The following is a 13,530-nucleotide window of genomic DNA, read 5'->3' on the forward strand; positions in this document are numbered from 1 at the left end:
GGACCGTGTGCAGCACGTAGCATCTGTGGACCGTGGACCACCTTGGCGAGTCCTGCGAGTCCTGTCAACCGTTTTTGCAGCCTTTCTGCACGTTCATCCTGCCAACTGCAACTGTGCGAATCTTGACAAGGGGCAGGGGGTAATGCGTAATGGCTAGGAGCCGGGGTAAAAACCGAGGCAAACCGAAAATCGAGGATAAGAACGGATAATCTAATGTCGCAAGGATCTGCCACTCACGGCGAGTCATCGTCATCCCAACACACACAGCCTATAAATAACTGCAAATAAATCAAAATCTATCAATGCGAACAATTCGATGTGTTACAATTGACTTCGCCGATCAAAGCCGTCCTGCCTCTGGCTCCGCTGCATTTTCGTCCTTCTTCCTGCGTCCTTTCCATTCGTTTTTTTGTGTCATACCTTTTGTGTGGAGTGCGCGACCAGAGAGTATCCTTTGTGTCAATATTATTAGCAGCAGCCGAAGCAAGCAATCGAAAGGATAATGGCCGAAAGGGTGACAGGGCACTGGGTTACGATATGCACCGGAAAAAATGCTCCCTAAATCAAAGGTAGCCTTAACAAAATCAAAAAGCGTGCATTGGAAAATTCTACGATTTTAAAAATAGGATCGCATATGTTTTTTTTTTATTTATAGTACTTCTTATCTCTTCGCATGTTTCAATTAATTTAATTAATATAAGTTTTGAATATCTATGATCTCAGTAATTTACAACAACGAAGGCTATGGATTTTTCTCGCCGTGCAAAATGCGTGGCTTTCAAATTTCCACCACTCCTGGCCGCAGTGAGTGTGCGAAATTTTACAGTAATTTAAAAGAGAAAAAAAAATGTTTCACCAATTTAATCAATATTACACAACCCATTCGAGAGATACACGCACACCAGGCGTATCTGATATCGATGCGCTTCCTAATGGACACTGCGCTCTAATTTTATTTATGATCTAATGTGCCGAGGGAAAATCGGTAAATCCGCGAGCCGAGGTGCAGGGATGCAGGATGGATTTCAGGTCGAAGCGAAGGATGAGTGTGAAAGGGCATGTATCTGCGGACTGATATCCCGTTGTCTGCCGATTGAATTTACGCGCTCTGTTTGCCATTTGGCCTGTGTCCTCTTTCTTTTCATCCTGTCACTGGGCGGTGGGCAATTTTTTAAAATAATTCTCTCCTTTTTTTTTTTTGTTGGTTCAACTTACCGCAATACAAACGAAACTGAATCAACAGGGGCGGGGAGGAAGGGAAAGAGAATTTGGCAAAGAGAGTAATGTGAAAGTGACGCCGAAATGATTTTGTAACTAATTAGAGAATGGGTAAAACTCACATTTGGAAACAGAAAAAAAATATAAGAATATAAATTTAATATTCTATGCCATTTTTATGACAATTTTGGATAGTTTAGTTGGGTATTTATTTCCAATGTTTTGATCAAAATACCAAATATTTTTTTCACAAAAAATCTGGGAAAATATTTTCGGCAAAAAACGCAATTTTCAAGTTGGCTTTTTTGGCTATAACTTGACTAAAAATGGTCACAGAGCAAAAAGGAGTACCATTTTGTACACCTTACAACCAATACTAACAACCCCTTTCACTTTTAAACTGATTTCCATCATCAAAATTTGCAAAAAAATGAAACATCCTAGAATTCCCAAACTTGAATGCAGATCGATTGGGATTTAAGAAACAAACTCAACGAGGTATGACATTCCATATTTGGGTAATTATTTCGAATGTTTTGATCAAAAAACCAAATATTTTTTTCACAAAAAATCTGGGAAAATATTTTCGGCAAAAAACGCAATTTTCAAGTTGGCTTTTTTGGCTATAACTTGACTAAAAATGGTCACAGAGCAAAAAGGAGTACCATTTTGTACTCCTTACAACCAATACTAACGGCAACGAAAAAATGGAAAATAAGTAAAACGATTTTCATATTAGCAAGAGTTACGCTCTAAACCCTTTCGCTGATCCCATCTGGTGAAAGACCCAATCTAGCTAAAGTGGATAACCCACTAGGATGAATCAGCTCATATCCCCTCGTTGACCGACGAGACATTCCGCAAAATCATTTTACCTCCTGTGTCTTTAATCAGGAAACCCACAGGACAGGGTTAGGCCAAGATCTCTAACTGCCACCCGAAGAACTGAAACCGAAACCGAGGAAACCAATGGAAAGGCGAAAGAAAACCCAAAGGGGCCCCCGAGGGCCGTTTTGCACTAATTAATAACAGTAAATTCCCCCAGCGGAAGGACTCTTCCTCTCCCTCTCTTTGTCTCTCTAGCTCACTCGGTCCTTTTTGGTTCTTCAGGACATTTAAGGACAATCCTTTGGGTTACTGTACTGACAGCTAAAAAATGTCGCATAGTTTTTTACGTCTTAACGAGTGTCAACCACCGGAGTCAGGAACTCAGGACTCAGGAACTCAAATGTCCTGCTGCCTGTCTGCGCATGTGTGTGTCCATGTGTGTGTGCTATGTGTGTCCACTGGCAGATTCTCCCTTTTAGCTAAATTGGCAAAAAAACATCCAATTCATACCATTCCGCTCCATTCAACGATGACCCCACCCACTCTACCTAAACACAAAGTCTATTTGAAACCCTCCTTGCTACGCAACTACGAAACGATGCTAATTCATATTCAAATGAATTCGAAATAAACCCCAATCACAATTATTATGAGACATGTTAAATGGACCAAAAGTCCTGACAACCAACAACAATGATGCCGGCACACGAAGATGCTGAGACTCACACACTCATCAGTTGGCCACATTTGTAGTGCAAGATGCGCATGTCCTGTCTGAAATCGTCGGACCAACGAGTGGACATGTGGAGGCTGGTGGCTGGCGGCTGAAGGAGTTTGAATGTCCTGGAAAGGGAGATGGGGCGGTAGGACGAGGGTTGGGTCAACAAAAGAGAAGCCCCAGGAATTGTTCGTATTTCAGCTGTGAATGAGAGGTATTCATTTGCATACTGCACATGAACACAGAAGCTGCAGCAGCGCGTTTTGAATTCCTTCTTTCGGTTGGCGAATCATCATAGGTGGCAGACGGTGTTTTAATACCATCACTTGGTTTGAATTTAAAGCTGTGGTTGGAGAACGACTTTAAGAGCCTTATTTTCTTCTAGGTATCGTTCTTCTACATTCATTAAGCCTCTCAATCGATTAGTTCTTAACAATATGACATTTTCCTCAAAGGGGATCAGTGATTCGTATAACATTTTGCGGACTTAAGTTGGACAATCTGGATACTGGATTTTCCCGGGGTGGTGGGAATGGAAGTGGCTTTTCCTGGGCCGCGCCAAGCAAATAAACATGCTGTCAACTGCCGTCTGACATCGCACGTCCTTGCCGCCTGCCGCCCACCGACCACACACCACCCACCGCCAAGTGCCGCCTCCTCCCCCCTATATTTTATTCCTATCGCAGGACACAGCCACATTTGCATACGTGCGGCCAATGTCCCAGGACAAACACACACACATGCGTTTCATGTGGAAGGGCCGTTGAAAGTTTTTGGGAAAGAACTTTCATTAAACAATGCGACTCAGCCGACGAAGGTCCAAAAACTCGGAACACACAGGACTCTGGGTCTCCAGCTCCGGCTCCCATTCAGCTCCAAGTCGTCCTGCCCCCCATATCCTCTGGCCACACACTAAGAGAATGAACATTATATTGAAATAGTTAGCTCTAAAAATGCAGATCATAGTATTACTTAAACTACAGATGTATACACGCAAACAGAATATAATATTGAGTTTTATGAAATAAATCAAATTGCAAGCCGATTTTATGGGCTTTTATCTACGGGAAAGACACTGGCTACTTTCTTTCAGTGTGGAACGAAGCAGTGGGTGAGTGCGTGATTGTTGATTGTGCGTATATGTATGTTTTTTGTGTTTTGCTCTGTTTTGTCAGTTTTTTGAGTGGAAATCAGGGGGATGGGGGGTTTCATGCAGTGGAAAACTGAGCGGAGGAAGTGTGGTGGAGGTCGCGGAGATTTTTCCGCTGCTAGCTCCCAGCGCCATTCAGTCTGCGCCCCCACAAACGAAAAAATGGAATGATTTTAATATTAGCTAATGGATATCGCGCCAGCACAAACACATCACACACATGGGCGTTCGTCCTTAGGTCCTGTTCCGACCACACACCCCCTCCCCCCTTCGGCTGCTCCCCTCCGCTGCCATCCTTTTCCCGCATGACGGTATGATATTTCAAACGCTTAATAATAGCACTCGAAAATAAGGAAATGACACAGCCATTATTTCGTTGTGCTCTTTATTTATTTTTTTATTCTGCTCCCAACCACATTCATATTCATATTCAAATCCAAATCGCTGACAGCGTCGCGCTTTTTGTGGCCCAATTATTTTGAAATTGTCTGCGAAATGCAAACGTTTAGTTTTTGCGAATGGCTGCACAGGATTTAGGGTGGGCAGATTTGCGATTTACCTCATCAGTAGGCACGACTAGTAAAAGTTATTGTTCAAAGAGGACGATTGCGGAATGGGGGTCAATTTTAAAAGCAAAGCTTTTAGCAATGAGCTTAATTATTTGAAATTAAAAGTTCTGACATTTGAAACCATTTATAGTGGACCATCTTATGTTATAAGTTATTTATTTCTGCACAATAAGACACTCTAGAATTTTACGACCTCGCATTGCTTTTTTAAATAGTGTACCCCAAACTTTCAGGGCCAAACAATGAAAACACAAATGCGAAATCCAATCGAGCGTATAAATTATGGCTAGTTAACCTTTTTGCAGGACCTGCAGGACCCCAAAGTCGCACTCAATCATGGTCAAATCTTGACAAAAGTATTTACTCGCATGCCCCGAATTATGTTTATCCAGCATGCATATTTCATGGATCTAATGGTCGACCCAAAAAATAGGGGGGGGGGCTATGTAGATGTGTGGATATCAGGTGAGTGGAATGCAAACAAACAGATGCCAAAGGATCCGGGGATCCGGGCCCCGAGATCCGGGACAACTTATTCCGAATGCTAAATCGTTCGAATCCTTTTTCCGGCACACTCCAGCGAGCAGGAGAGCTCACGCTCAATAGCACAAGGACAAATGCAACTGGCCCTTGGCCTCCCAAATCGACCCACACTCCCACTCCCTCTCTCTATCTTTCTCATTCTCTTGCTCTGGCCATGTCCTTTTGGGCATCCATTCATTCAGCCATCGGCATTCTGGGCAAGACCAAGGACCAAGGAACCCCCCGCCCACCGGCACATGTCCCATCCATCATCACACAATCACAAAATGAGTATCATGAGCCCAGTCCAGTCGTAACCCCCTTCGAAGTCCCCCCTTTTTCAAGTCGCACACGTAGCATTCTAAGGGCATAAAGCGTACTTATCGGCTTTTCCCCGAGCTCGGCCGAAGACCGACTAAACAGGAGCTGAACTGCTCAAAATACCCAAAACCAAAATCTCGAATGTCCATTAGCATACGACGAATCCACCTATACCCATTTTCAAGCCTTCAGTGGCGCACTTGAAGATATTTTTTAAGAGGGGTCTTTTAAGATATATAAATCACTGGTTTTACTTTCTTTTGATTTCGATTTTATTATTAGTTCTTTGGCAAGATTTGATATTATTTACATTACAGGAGAACGCGCTTTGACCCCACATTGCCTACACCCCTGGCGTTCCGCAACTGCCCCCCTTAGCCCTCAGAATTCTTAGCCCACCTCCGAGTTATCCTGCCCACGTCTGCAGCCTTTGGCTGGAAGTTTCTTTCGCTCCTTTCTGCCATCGAACCACTCAGCAACTTGCCACCCACACAGATGGTTATAGAGCGGCGGGGGAGAGGGATTGGGGATTGAGGCAAAGGTCTTTGGGTTGGCTCCGCTTTTGGCCAGAACACACAGACACACACGGTCAGAGGAAAATCCACACCATCTGCCACACCTTACACCTAACCCAACAATCCAATTCCGAGGCAACAATATGCTCCGCAGCTTCGTTTTCCTTGGACAGAGAGAGAGAAAGAGAGCGGGAGATGGAGTGGGAGGGGAGGGGGTTGGGTCAGGGGTCAGGGGTCATGGGTGGGGAAAAGGGGCTTTTGGTAAGCCAAAGGGGCAGCCATATTGCAATGTATGGCCAGGGCGCTTGGAGCACGCAGCCAGCGAATGTGGACGTGATGCTCGAACCTGGAGCCTGGAAACACCCACACTCGGCTCGTTTGAAACCAACCCCTTCATCATTTCAAATTTAAATTTAACCTTTTGTCTTAATACGGCCAGGCGAACAACGAGCACGAGCTCCTGTCCTGGGCATCATAAAAACATCGTCAAGTCGATGGGATAAGACCGGAGTCCGGAGTCCGCAGTCCGGAGTGCAGACCAGAAACCGGACCGAATAGAGACGTATGTGAGGCAAGGAGGGAGCCAGCTTAGACCCGTATTATTGGGGGAGGCAACTAATTTACGGATTTGCCACCCACACCTGACAAGCGACTTAAGTGGTAGTTGGGAAGGAGTTATGCTTCAAGGATAATGTACACGTTGGTCCATATTGAAGTATTCTTATAAAAGATAGCATAATACGGAAATACAGTGTTGGTCCAAGAGAATAACATTTTAAAAAAATAAATACAAGTATATTTAATATAAATGTCTTTGAATCTTAAGTTAGATTTATGGCTTTAAATAGGGAAAACAGGTCAAAAATCGTCTTTATTTGGTTTCAAGTTTTCTCTGTGTAGCATTAAATCGAAGATGGTCAGCTGAATGAGAGGGCTTAAAGTCGCTCCAAAAGTTACCTCAATCAATGAAGTGGCAACAAGGAAAAGGAGGATCCTGCGACGGACTAAGAGGTGGATAAATAGGAGGTTTTCAAGCAGGAGGCGTACAACTGCTAAAAGCAGGGAGGGCGTGGGTGGATGGTGGCAATGTCCAAAGGGAATGCTAAGGGAAATGGCCAAAATTCAAAATGGCCACTTGAGGGGTGAGAGTGGAAAGCCAACGGCGAGTTCTCTTCTGTAGTGGACAACTTGTACAGCACACACAAACAAACAGGGGAATGGGTAGGGGGTGGGAAACGAGAGGAGTGGTGGGGGGTGGTCGAGAGAAACGGAACGACATCAGAGTTATCAACATAAAAGTCAATCTGCTGAGGGGGTTGAATGCGAACACAGTCCACAAATGGGCTAAGCAGCCGGGGTGGGGGTGGAAAAGGGGTATCAGGGAAAGGAACGGGTGGGCAAGGGGCTGCAGCAGCTAGTGGGGCAGTCACAGTCGTTAAAGCCCCCCTTATTGACCCCTTTGTTGGAGCGCTTAGACGCAAAACCAAAACCACACAGAAAGAAACGTCTAGTGCAAGTTCGCGAAAAATTATATATATTTACTATTTAAAGAACAAACGAAACCCACATAAGCTAAAATATTATATTCTAGCTAAGGCGGTTACAAGCTGAATTTACATTTAAATAAATGTATAAACGTTGCAAAGGGAAAAATATATTTTTTCACTGCCTAAACTGGACTCAGTCGCTTTCTGTTTCTTTATTTTTGACCCACCGCCACCCCCTCGAAGGACTCGAAGGACATTGTGCGCGCTGGTCGTTAGTGTTGGTGGTTCGGTGATGGACGGCCCATGGAGCTGAAGTGGCTGCCAGTTTTGTAGCTGTTCGTGGATTGAAATCGCACATATTTCACCTTGTCAGCCGTCCCGTTCGCACCCGTTTGACCAGCTATCCCGGACAGGTCCTGAGTGTTCCGAATGTCCTGCGTTACGTTTCGTTTCGTTACGTTTTCCAATGAAATCGAAAAGTCCACCCCTAATGGCTAGCTAACAGCGACCAAAAAAGCTGAAAACCCCTGGACCACGGACATCGAACGGACCTGAAGCGGCCATTTGCCATTCAACCCCATGAAGCCGGTGTCCTTGGAACGGGACAGCCCACTCCCACCATCCGCTCACTCCGGCATTTATACAATTACATTTATAAATGCCTTTCTGCGATATCAAACAGGACGACATGGAAAACACACACACACACACAAAAGGGGGAAAGCGAAGACAATCGAGTGCCTCCAAGCTCTTGAAATTGAGATTGGGGGCTGTTCTACCCACTCACCCCTCCATCTAATAGCTAATTTTTAGCATTGGAACTCAATAAATTGCTCATAACCAGAATAAGTTAAAGTCGTAATTTCATCTGGGTAATTCCTTGTTTAAAATATTGGTGTGCCATAGCATTTTTTAAAATGGACCATTATAAGTAAACGAAATGAAGCTTTATTATAGTAAATAAGTAAATCAGATGATTCAAAAAGTCGACTAAAAGTATAGGATTGAAATTCTAATAATATATCTTGGAACGCCAATTTTGAAATCAGTTAGTTCCTCGTGTTATTCACAATTACAACTGGTTAGCCCCTAAAGCTCTTGAGCTCTCATATGGGACTTATCTCCGATCTTCAACAAAGTGATCACGAAGGGATCAAAAATCGGGGAACAATGCGAATTGGCTAATTGATGGCACTTCGGCGGGACCACTTGACTTGATCGGTCCGTCCGATCGAGGACTTCGAAAAGCGCAAATCCGATCGAGGAGCACCGATAGCGATGAGTGTCGGGCGATAATTGCAGCTCGTTGAGCGATAACGCGTCCATCCGATCTTCGCGGCAGCCGATCGGCATGTGAATGTGGACGAATGCGGATGACTCGCGGATTTGCCTATTCCGGGCTACCAAAGGGGTTAAATAGGCGCTTCCCTACCCCCGACGAAATAAAGGGGTTGGTTCGGCCCTCCGAGGCGCCGAAAGGAGTACTTTTTACCTGGGAACGCGACATGGAAATGGGACATGTTATTGGGACATCTTCGGATCGCGTAACCCCTTCGGGTAAATCGCGTTAATCCCGGCCAGGTAACCAGCAGGAAATTATCATTTTTCATTCCGGCCTGACATCTGGCTTCCTCGCGGTTCGAGGGATAGCAATGTTAAGATCCGCATCCTGAAGTGCCCACAAAAGGAAGTGCAAAGGGTCTGAAATGTCAGCGCAAGGACTCGCCGAAAGCCGAATAAAAAAGAAACGAGGAAGTGGAAATGTCACACGGTCAGAAACTCTGACTTATTCAACTCGCCTAATTGAAATCACTCGTCCATTGTTTTTCGACTCAACAATGAGTTCGACCTGTCACATGTCAACTTGGCAAACAAATAAACGAAAGCCAAACAATAAACCACTCGGGGCCTACTCCAAGCCAAATCGCAGCTATGTAAAAATATATTAAACAGTAGGCCTTGATTTTAACCGACGCTTTCATTCAGTTTGATTTGCTTGGGCTTGGGGCCACAATTCAGAGCTAACAGAGTCACAGAGTAGTTCAGTGGCAATTTTATATACCTTATTTTTTCTAGAAACGAACAAAATTTAAAGTAAACCAAATTCAGCTTATCTCCATTGTGCTTCACTTTTCTGCTAAACATGTCGAAGGCAACAAAGCTGCGATTCGCACTGATCACCGAGGATGTGCTGGACAAGTTGAGGCCGCGCTCACAGTCGGAAAATGCACGAACAAATTACATGAACGAAATAAGTGTGGCCATTAGGATGGCGGTCAACGAGGTTTTGGACGAGAAGATGCAGCAGCTGAATGATACAGTTAATCGAATGGTTGAGGAGCGGGTGAGCAAAATTCTGGAGAGCCACTTGATTAAGGGGTCGTTGGCGGGGCGCAGTAGCTCAGTAGGAAGAAAAAGGGATTTGGATCATAAGGAAAGCAAGGGAGCAAGGTTTGCTGCTCCAGCCGCATCAATTAGTTCCCTAAGAGTTTCCAATATCAAACGTGGCCGAAACAAGAGGCAAAATCCCACCAAGGACCATGTGACCTTCGCCTCCGACGATCAGTTGACTAGGAGGCCTAGAACCAAGGCGCAGAAAATCACTGTAATGCCCATCCATCGCGAGAGCCAGGTGAAGAGTACTCCCTCGAACGGCGACAGCAACCACAACAACACACCGATGACGACACCTCCACCACCACTTAGCACGGATAAGAATAAGCTGGATGAGGACGACTACTATAACTTCTCTGATGTGGAGGAACCCTCGATCCTAAGCATGGCTGCCAAATATCTCAAGAAACTCGAGGATGTCCGCCGTCGAAAGCACTCGGCGCAATAGCTTAGGTAGCCTGTACTTCAAACTTTCGTAGATACTCCTTCGTATTTCTTTCCTCGTCAACTCAATTTTCAAAGTGAGCGTGCATATACCATTAAACAATGGGTTCGGTAAAAAAAAACTAAATAAATGAACCGAGTAAAATAATCATGTGGTCTTAATATATATGGGATTTCTATCCTGATACATTTTAAATGAACAATATGCATTTATTACAAACAATTTGAAAAGGCAAGGTGAAAACCATATAAATAGGCCATCTTCAAAGGCTATCCCATTGGTTTAACCCCCGGCAAACAAATTTCCATTTATGCTAGTTTCCATATACATCGCAACAACATCCGCCACATACCCCCGCCGAAAAAAAATGAGAAAAACCCACCGTTGAAGACGTCTAATCCATGAAATATGTAAAGTGAAAAATTGAATCGCAAGCAATTGTAAAAATCAGCCTGGTTACATTTCAGAGGGGGTGGATGGTGGACAGGGGCTGTGTGGGGTTAAGATTCGCATAGTCTTTGCCGCTTATCAACGAACTGCAGACAAGGCCAGAGCATCAATCAAGAGTTTCCAATGAATGGCTATCGACTGAATTAGACGACCAGCTAGAATATTCCCAGTTCCCATTTGCCACTCTCGTTGTACACCGAGCGAAATTGCGACAGCTCTGTAATATTACCCATTAATTTGTTAAAACTAACTTTCAATTGAAAGACCATCAATATGGTACCAAATTAGATAAAAATGTTACTCGGAAAACTAGATAGATGAAAGATGAGTTCTTTTCACTTTTTTCTCAAGTGTATCTTTCCAGCACTTTTTGCGTCTTTTGCAAATTCTGGACTACCACCCAAAAGGAAAAAAAGAAGTGGGAAGGACAGGCCATATTTTTGCGGCTTAATATGTGTTAAAAAAGTGGAAATAAATAAATGCGAACCGCTGGCGAAAAAATGTTTTCCTGCTGGATGGCTGGGTGGACCGTAAAGGGGGCGGTGGGCGCTGGGCGATGGGCCATGGGCGGTGTGGGTGGGGCTGGCTTATCGCTATCCTTGTAGCCAGTGACAGGACATAACATAACCCCTGGTATCTCCAGTGAGCCATGCGTGGGCGCCTTTTCCTTGGATGTGTGTGGTCACCCCGGAGAGGTCAAAGGGCGGTGACGAGGGGGTTCCCCTTTTCGAAGCGAAAAAGGGGTAAAAGTTGCTGACTAAGTACTTTGGAAAATTGCTTACACGTCTGCTATCTTCTGGCCGCTGCCCGCCTTCGTTTAGCGGTAATACATTGTCATTTATGTATAATACTGGGCAGGGGATGGCACACCATTTTCCCAATCCATTTGCCAGGCCAGTGGACAAGTGTTGGGTGCCATGTTTATGTTTTCTCGTTGTCTATCATTTGAGGAACCCCATCCATAAAATGAAAAACCCCTGCGCGCAAAAAATTCCTTTTGAAGCCAAGTTCGCGTTTCAATTTTTTTTCGCTTGTAGTCGGTAATATAAAATCCACAAACGCGAACAGAACTTCACATATGACAACAGGGGACAATCGAAGGAGCTCCAAAAAAAAAGTGTGGGGCTGGGGATGTGGTGGGGGGTGGGGGTGGTAGGGACGAAGGACGAGATGGCCAAAGACACACGCCGCTGCTCGGATGTTTGTGATTTTTGAAGCGGAAAATCAAAGTTAAGCCCTGTTCATACCGGTAAGTATTGGAAACTAAACTCATTTTTTCCATTTGCGGAATAAAATTCAATTTGATCTTCAATAAATTAAGTGCATTACATACTTGATATATTGTTTTTGAATCAAATTAACAGATATAAGCTCTAGTGATTACGCTATATTTTGTTTGATATATTTTGTATTTGATAATTTGAAAATCTTTTATAGGATCCGGTGTAAACGAGACTTAAGGCGCTAAAGAACGGAACACTGTCCCATTTTTAGCAGTATGTATGTGTGCTCCCGCTCCCCTTTCGTTTTCGCGTGTGTGTTTGTGTGCGTTCGTTCGAGTTTCAGAAAATTGCATTTTTTCATATCATTAGGTTTTATTGGTTTCTTCCTGTTAAATATTTCCCAGCTCCCCGCCAACCACTTGCCACGCTCCATGGTCCCAGGACCCATGGTCCATGGTCCTTGGTGTCCTGCTCCTTTTGTCTCGCCGGTTGTCAAAACAACAACACGGCCGCACGCTCCAAAAAACAACCTGAACATCGCACATGAATATATGTACATATGTATGTATCTAATGCGGGTATATAGTGTATATGTATGTATGTACTGATACACATACTGATACACATGGGGCACGCATCATATCATTCGGAAACGACGGCACCGCGAGTCCTGCGACAAGCGCCTTGGCAGACCGACAGCTCCTCCTTCTCCTTCTCAAACTCATTTTTCCCTGCCCATCGCATCCTGAACATCCTTTTATTTCTGCTTCTGCGAGGCGACAAATGCAAGCTGGCGATTTCCCTGGGAGCCTTTGTTGTTGTCCCACCATCCCAATGGATCCCAACCCCACATCCTTCAGAGCATCGCCCACCTGCGAAGAACAATGCCCAATCGATTTGACAGCCCCGTAGCAATTAAAGGCCATCACTGGAGCGCAAAGATGTTTTCAGAATTTCCACTTAAACAAATGTATAGTAATATCTCATCTACAAAATGATAAAAGTGGGTAAACTCTCTTTCTCCCAATTCCGATTAGTAGCTAAATTTGAAATTTGTTGAGATTGATTTTTTCGATTTAAAAATCCGGAATTGCAGATGTCTCCTGTCGGCTCATCGCATTCCAAGTTGCTCAACTTCACTCCATTGACCAACTTAAGCCACAGACTGCGCAAAATATTTGTCCAGGCAAACACATTATGGCTGGCACGCAAAAAAAAAGTCCTATTTCCATCCACCACGGCCCAATGCCTATGTAAATAAAGGTGGTTACATAGTGTACGAGGACATCGGCGCACGCACACAGACACACACACGCGTGAAATACGTGATACATATGGGTCCCACATCAAATGTCCTGGCCACAAGAACAACAATGCCCCTGGCAGCCCACCTGCGTAAATCAGGATCTGCAGGACCTCTGATTGACTGCCTGACACATGGGCGGGTGCAAACAGGGTGGGGAGGGGGGCTAATGGTGGAGCGCTCCTGGAGAGGATAACTGGTCAAGAGGCAAGACGACCCAGCAGGCAAATAGTGAATCTCCTGTGTCAGCGCAATATGCCGCTAAGCCAGCGAATCGAAACCTTCTGCACTGAAATAAAATACTTTCGTCTTCTCAAATCGGATAATTGAAAATGGTAATTAAATTAAGTAAAATGCGGTGCGTCCTTCGATTAAAATGGTTTGAAA

The 13,530-nt window shown here is 44.5% G+C and overlaps 1 protein-coding gene across 1 annotated transcript; it reads left to right on the top strand.

Annotated features, from left to right (window-relative positions):
* Positions 1 to 9,317: 9,317 nt before the first annotated feature.
* LOC6725352 lies at positions 9,318 to 10,673 on the top strand. The gene has a single exon (XM_002106333.3). The coding sequence runs from the start codon at positions 9,472 to 9,474 to the stop codon at positions 10,168 to 10,170; it is 699 nt and encodes a 232-aa protein (XP_002106369.2). The 5' UTR covers positions 9,318 to 9,471; the 3' UTR covers positions 10,171 to 10,673.
* Positions 10,674 to 13,530: the final 2,857 nt, after the last annotated feature.

Source organism: Drosophila simulans, chromosome X, assembly GCF_016746395.2.
Source record: "Drosophila simulans strain w501 chromosome X, Prin_Dsim_3.1, whole genome shotgun sequence".
In the NCBI taxonomy this organism is placed as follows: domain Eukaryota; kingdom Metazoa; phylum Arthropoda; class Insecta; order Diptera; family Drosophilidae; genus Drosophila; species Drosophila simulans.

What these genes read in the sequence shown, in the direction of transcription:
- LOC6725352 (XM_002106333.3), top strand. Translation starts at nt 9,472, where the DNA reads ATGTCGAAGGCAACAAAGCTGCGATTCGCACTGATCACCGAGGATGTG.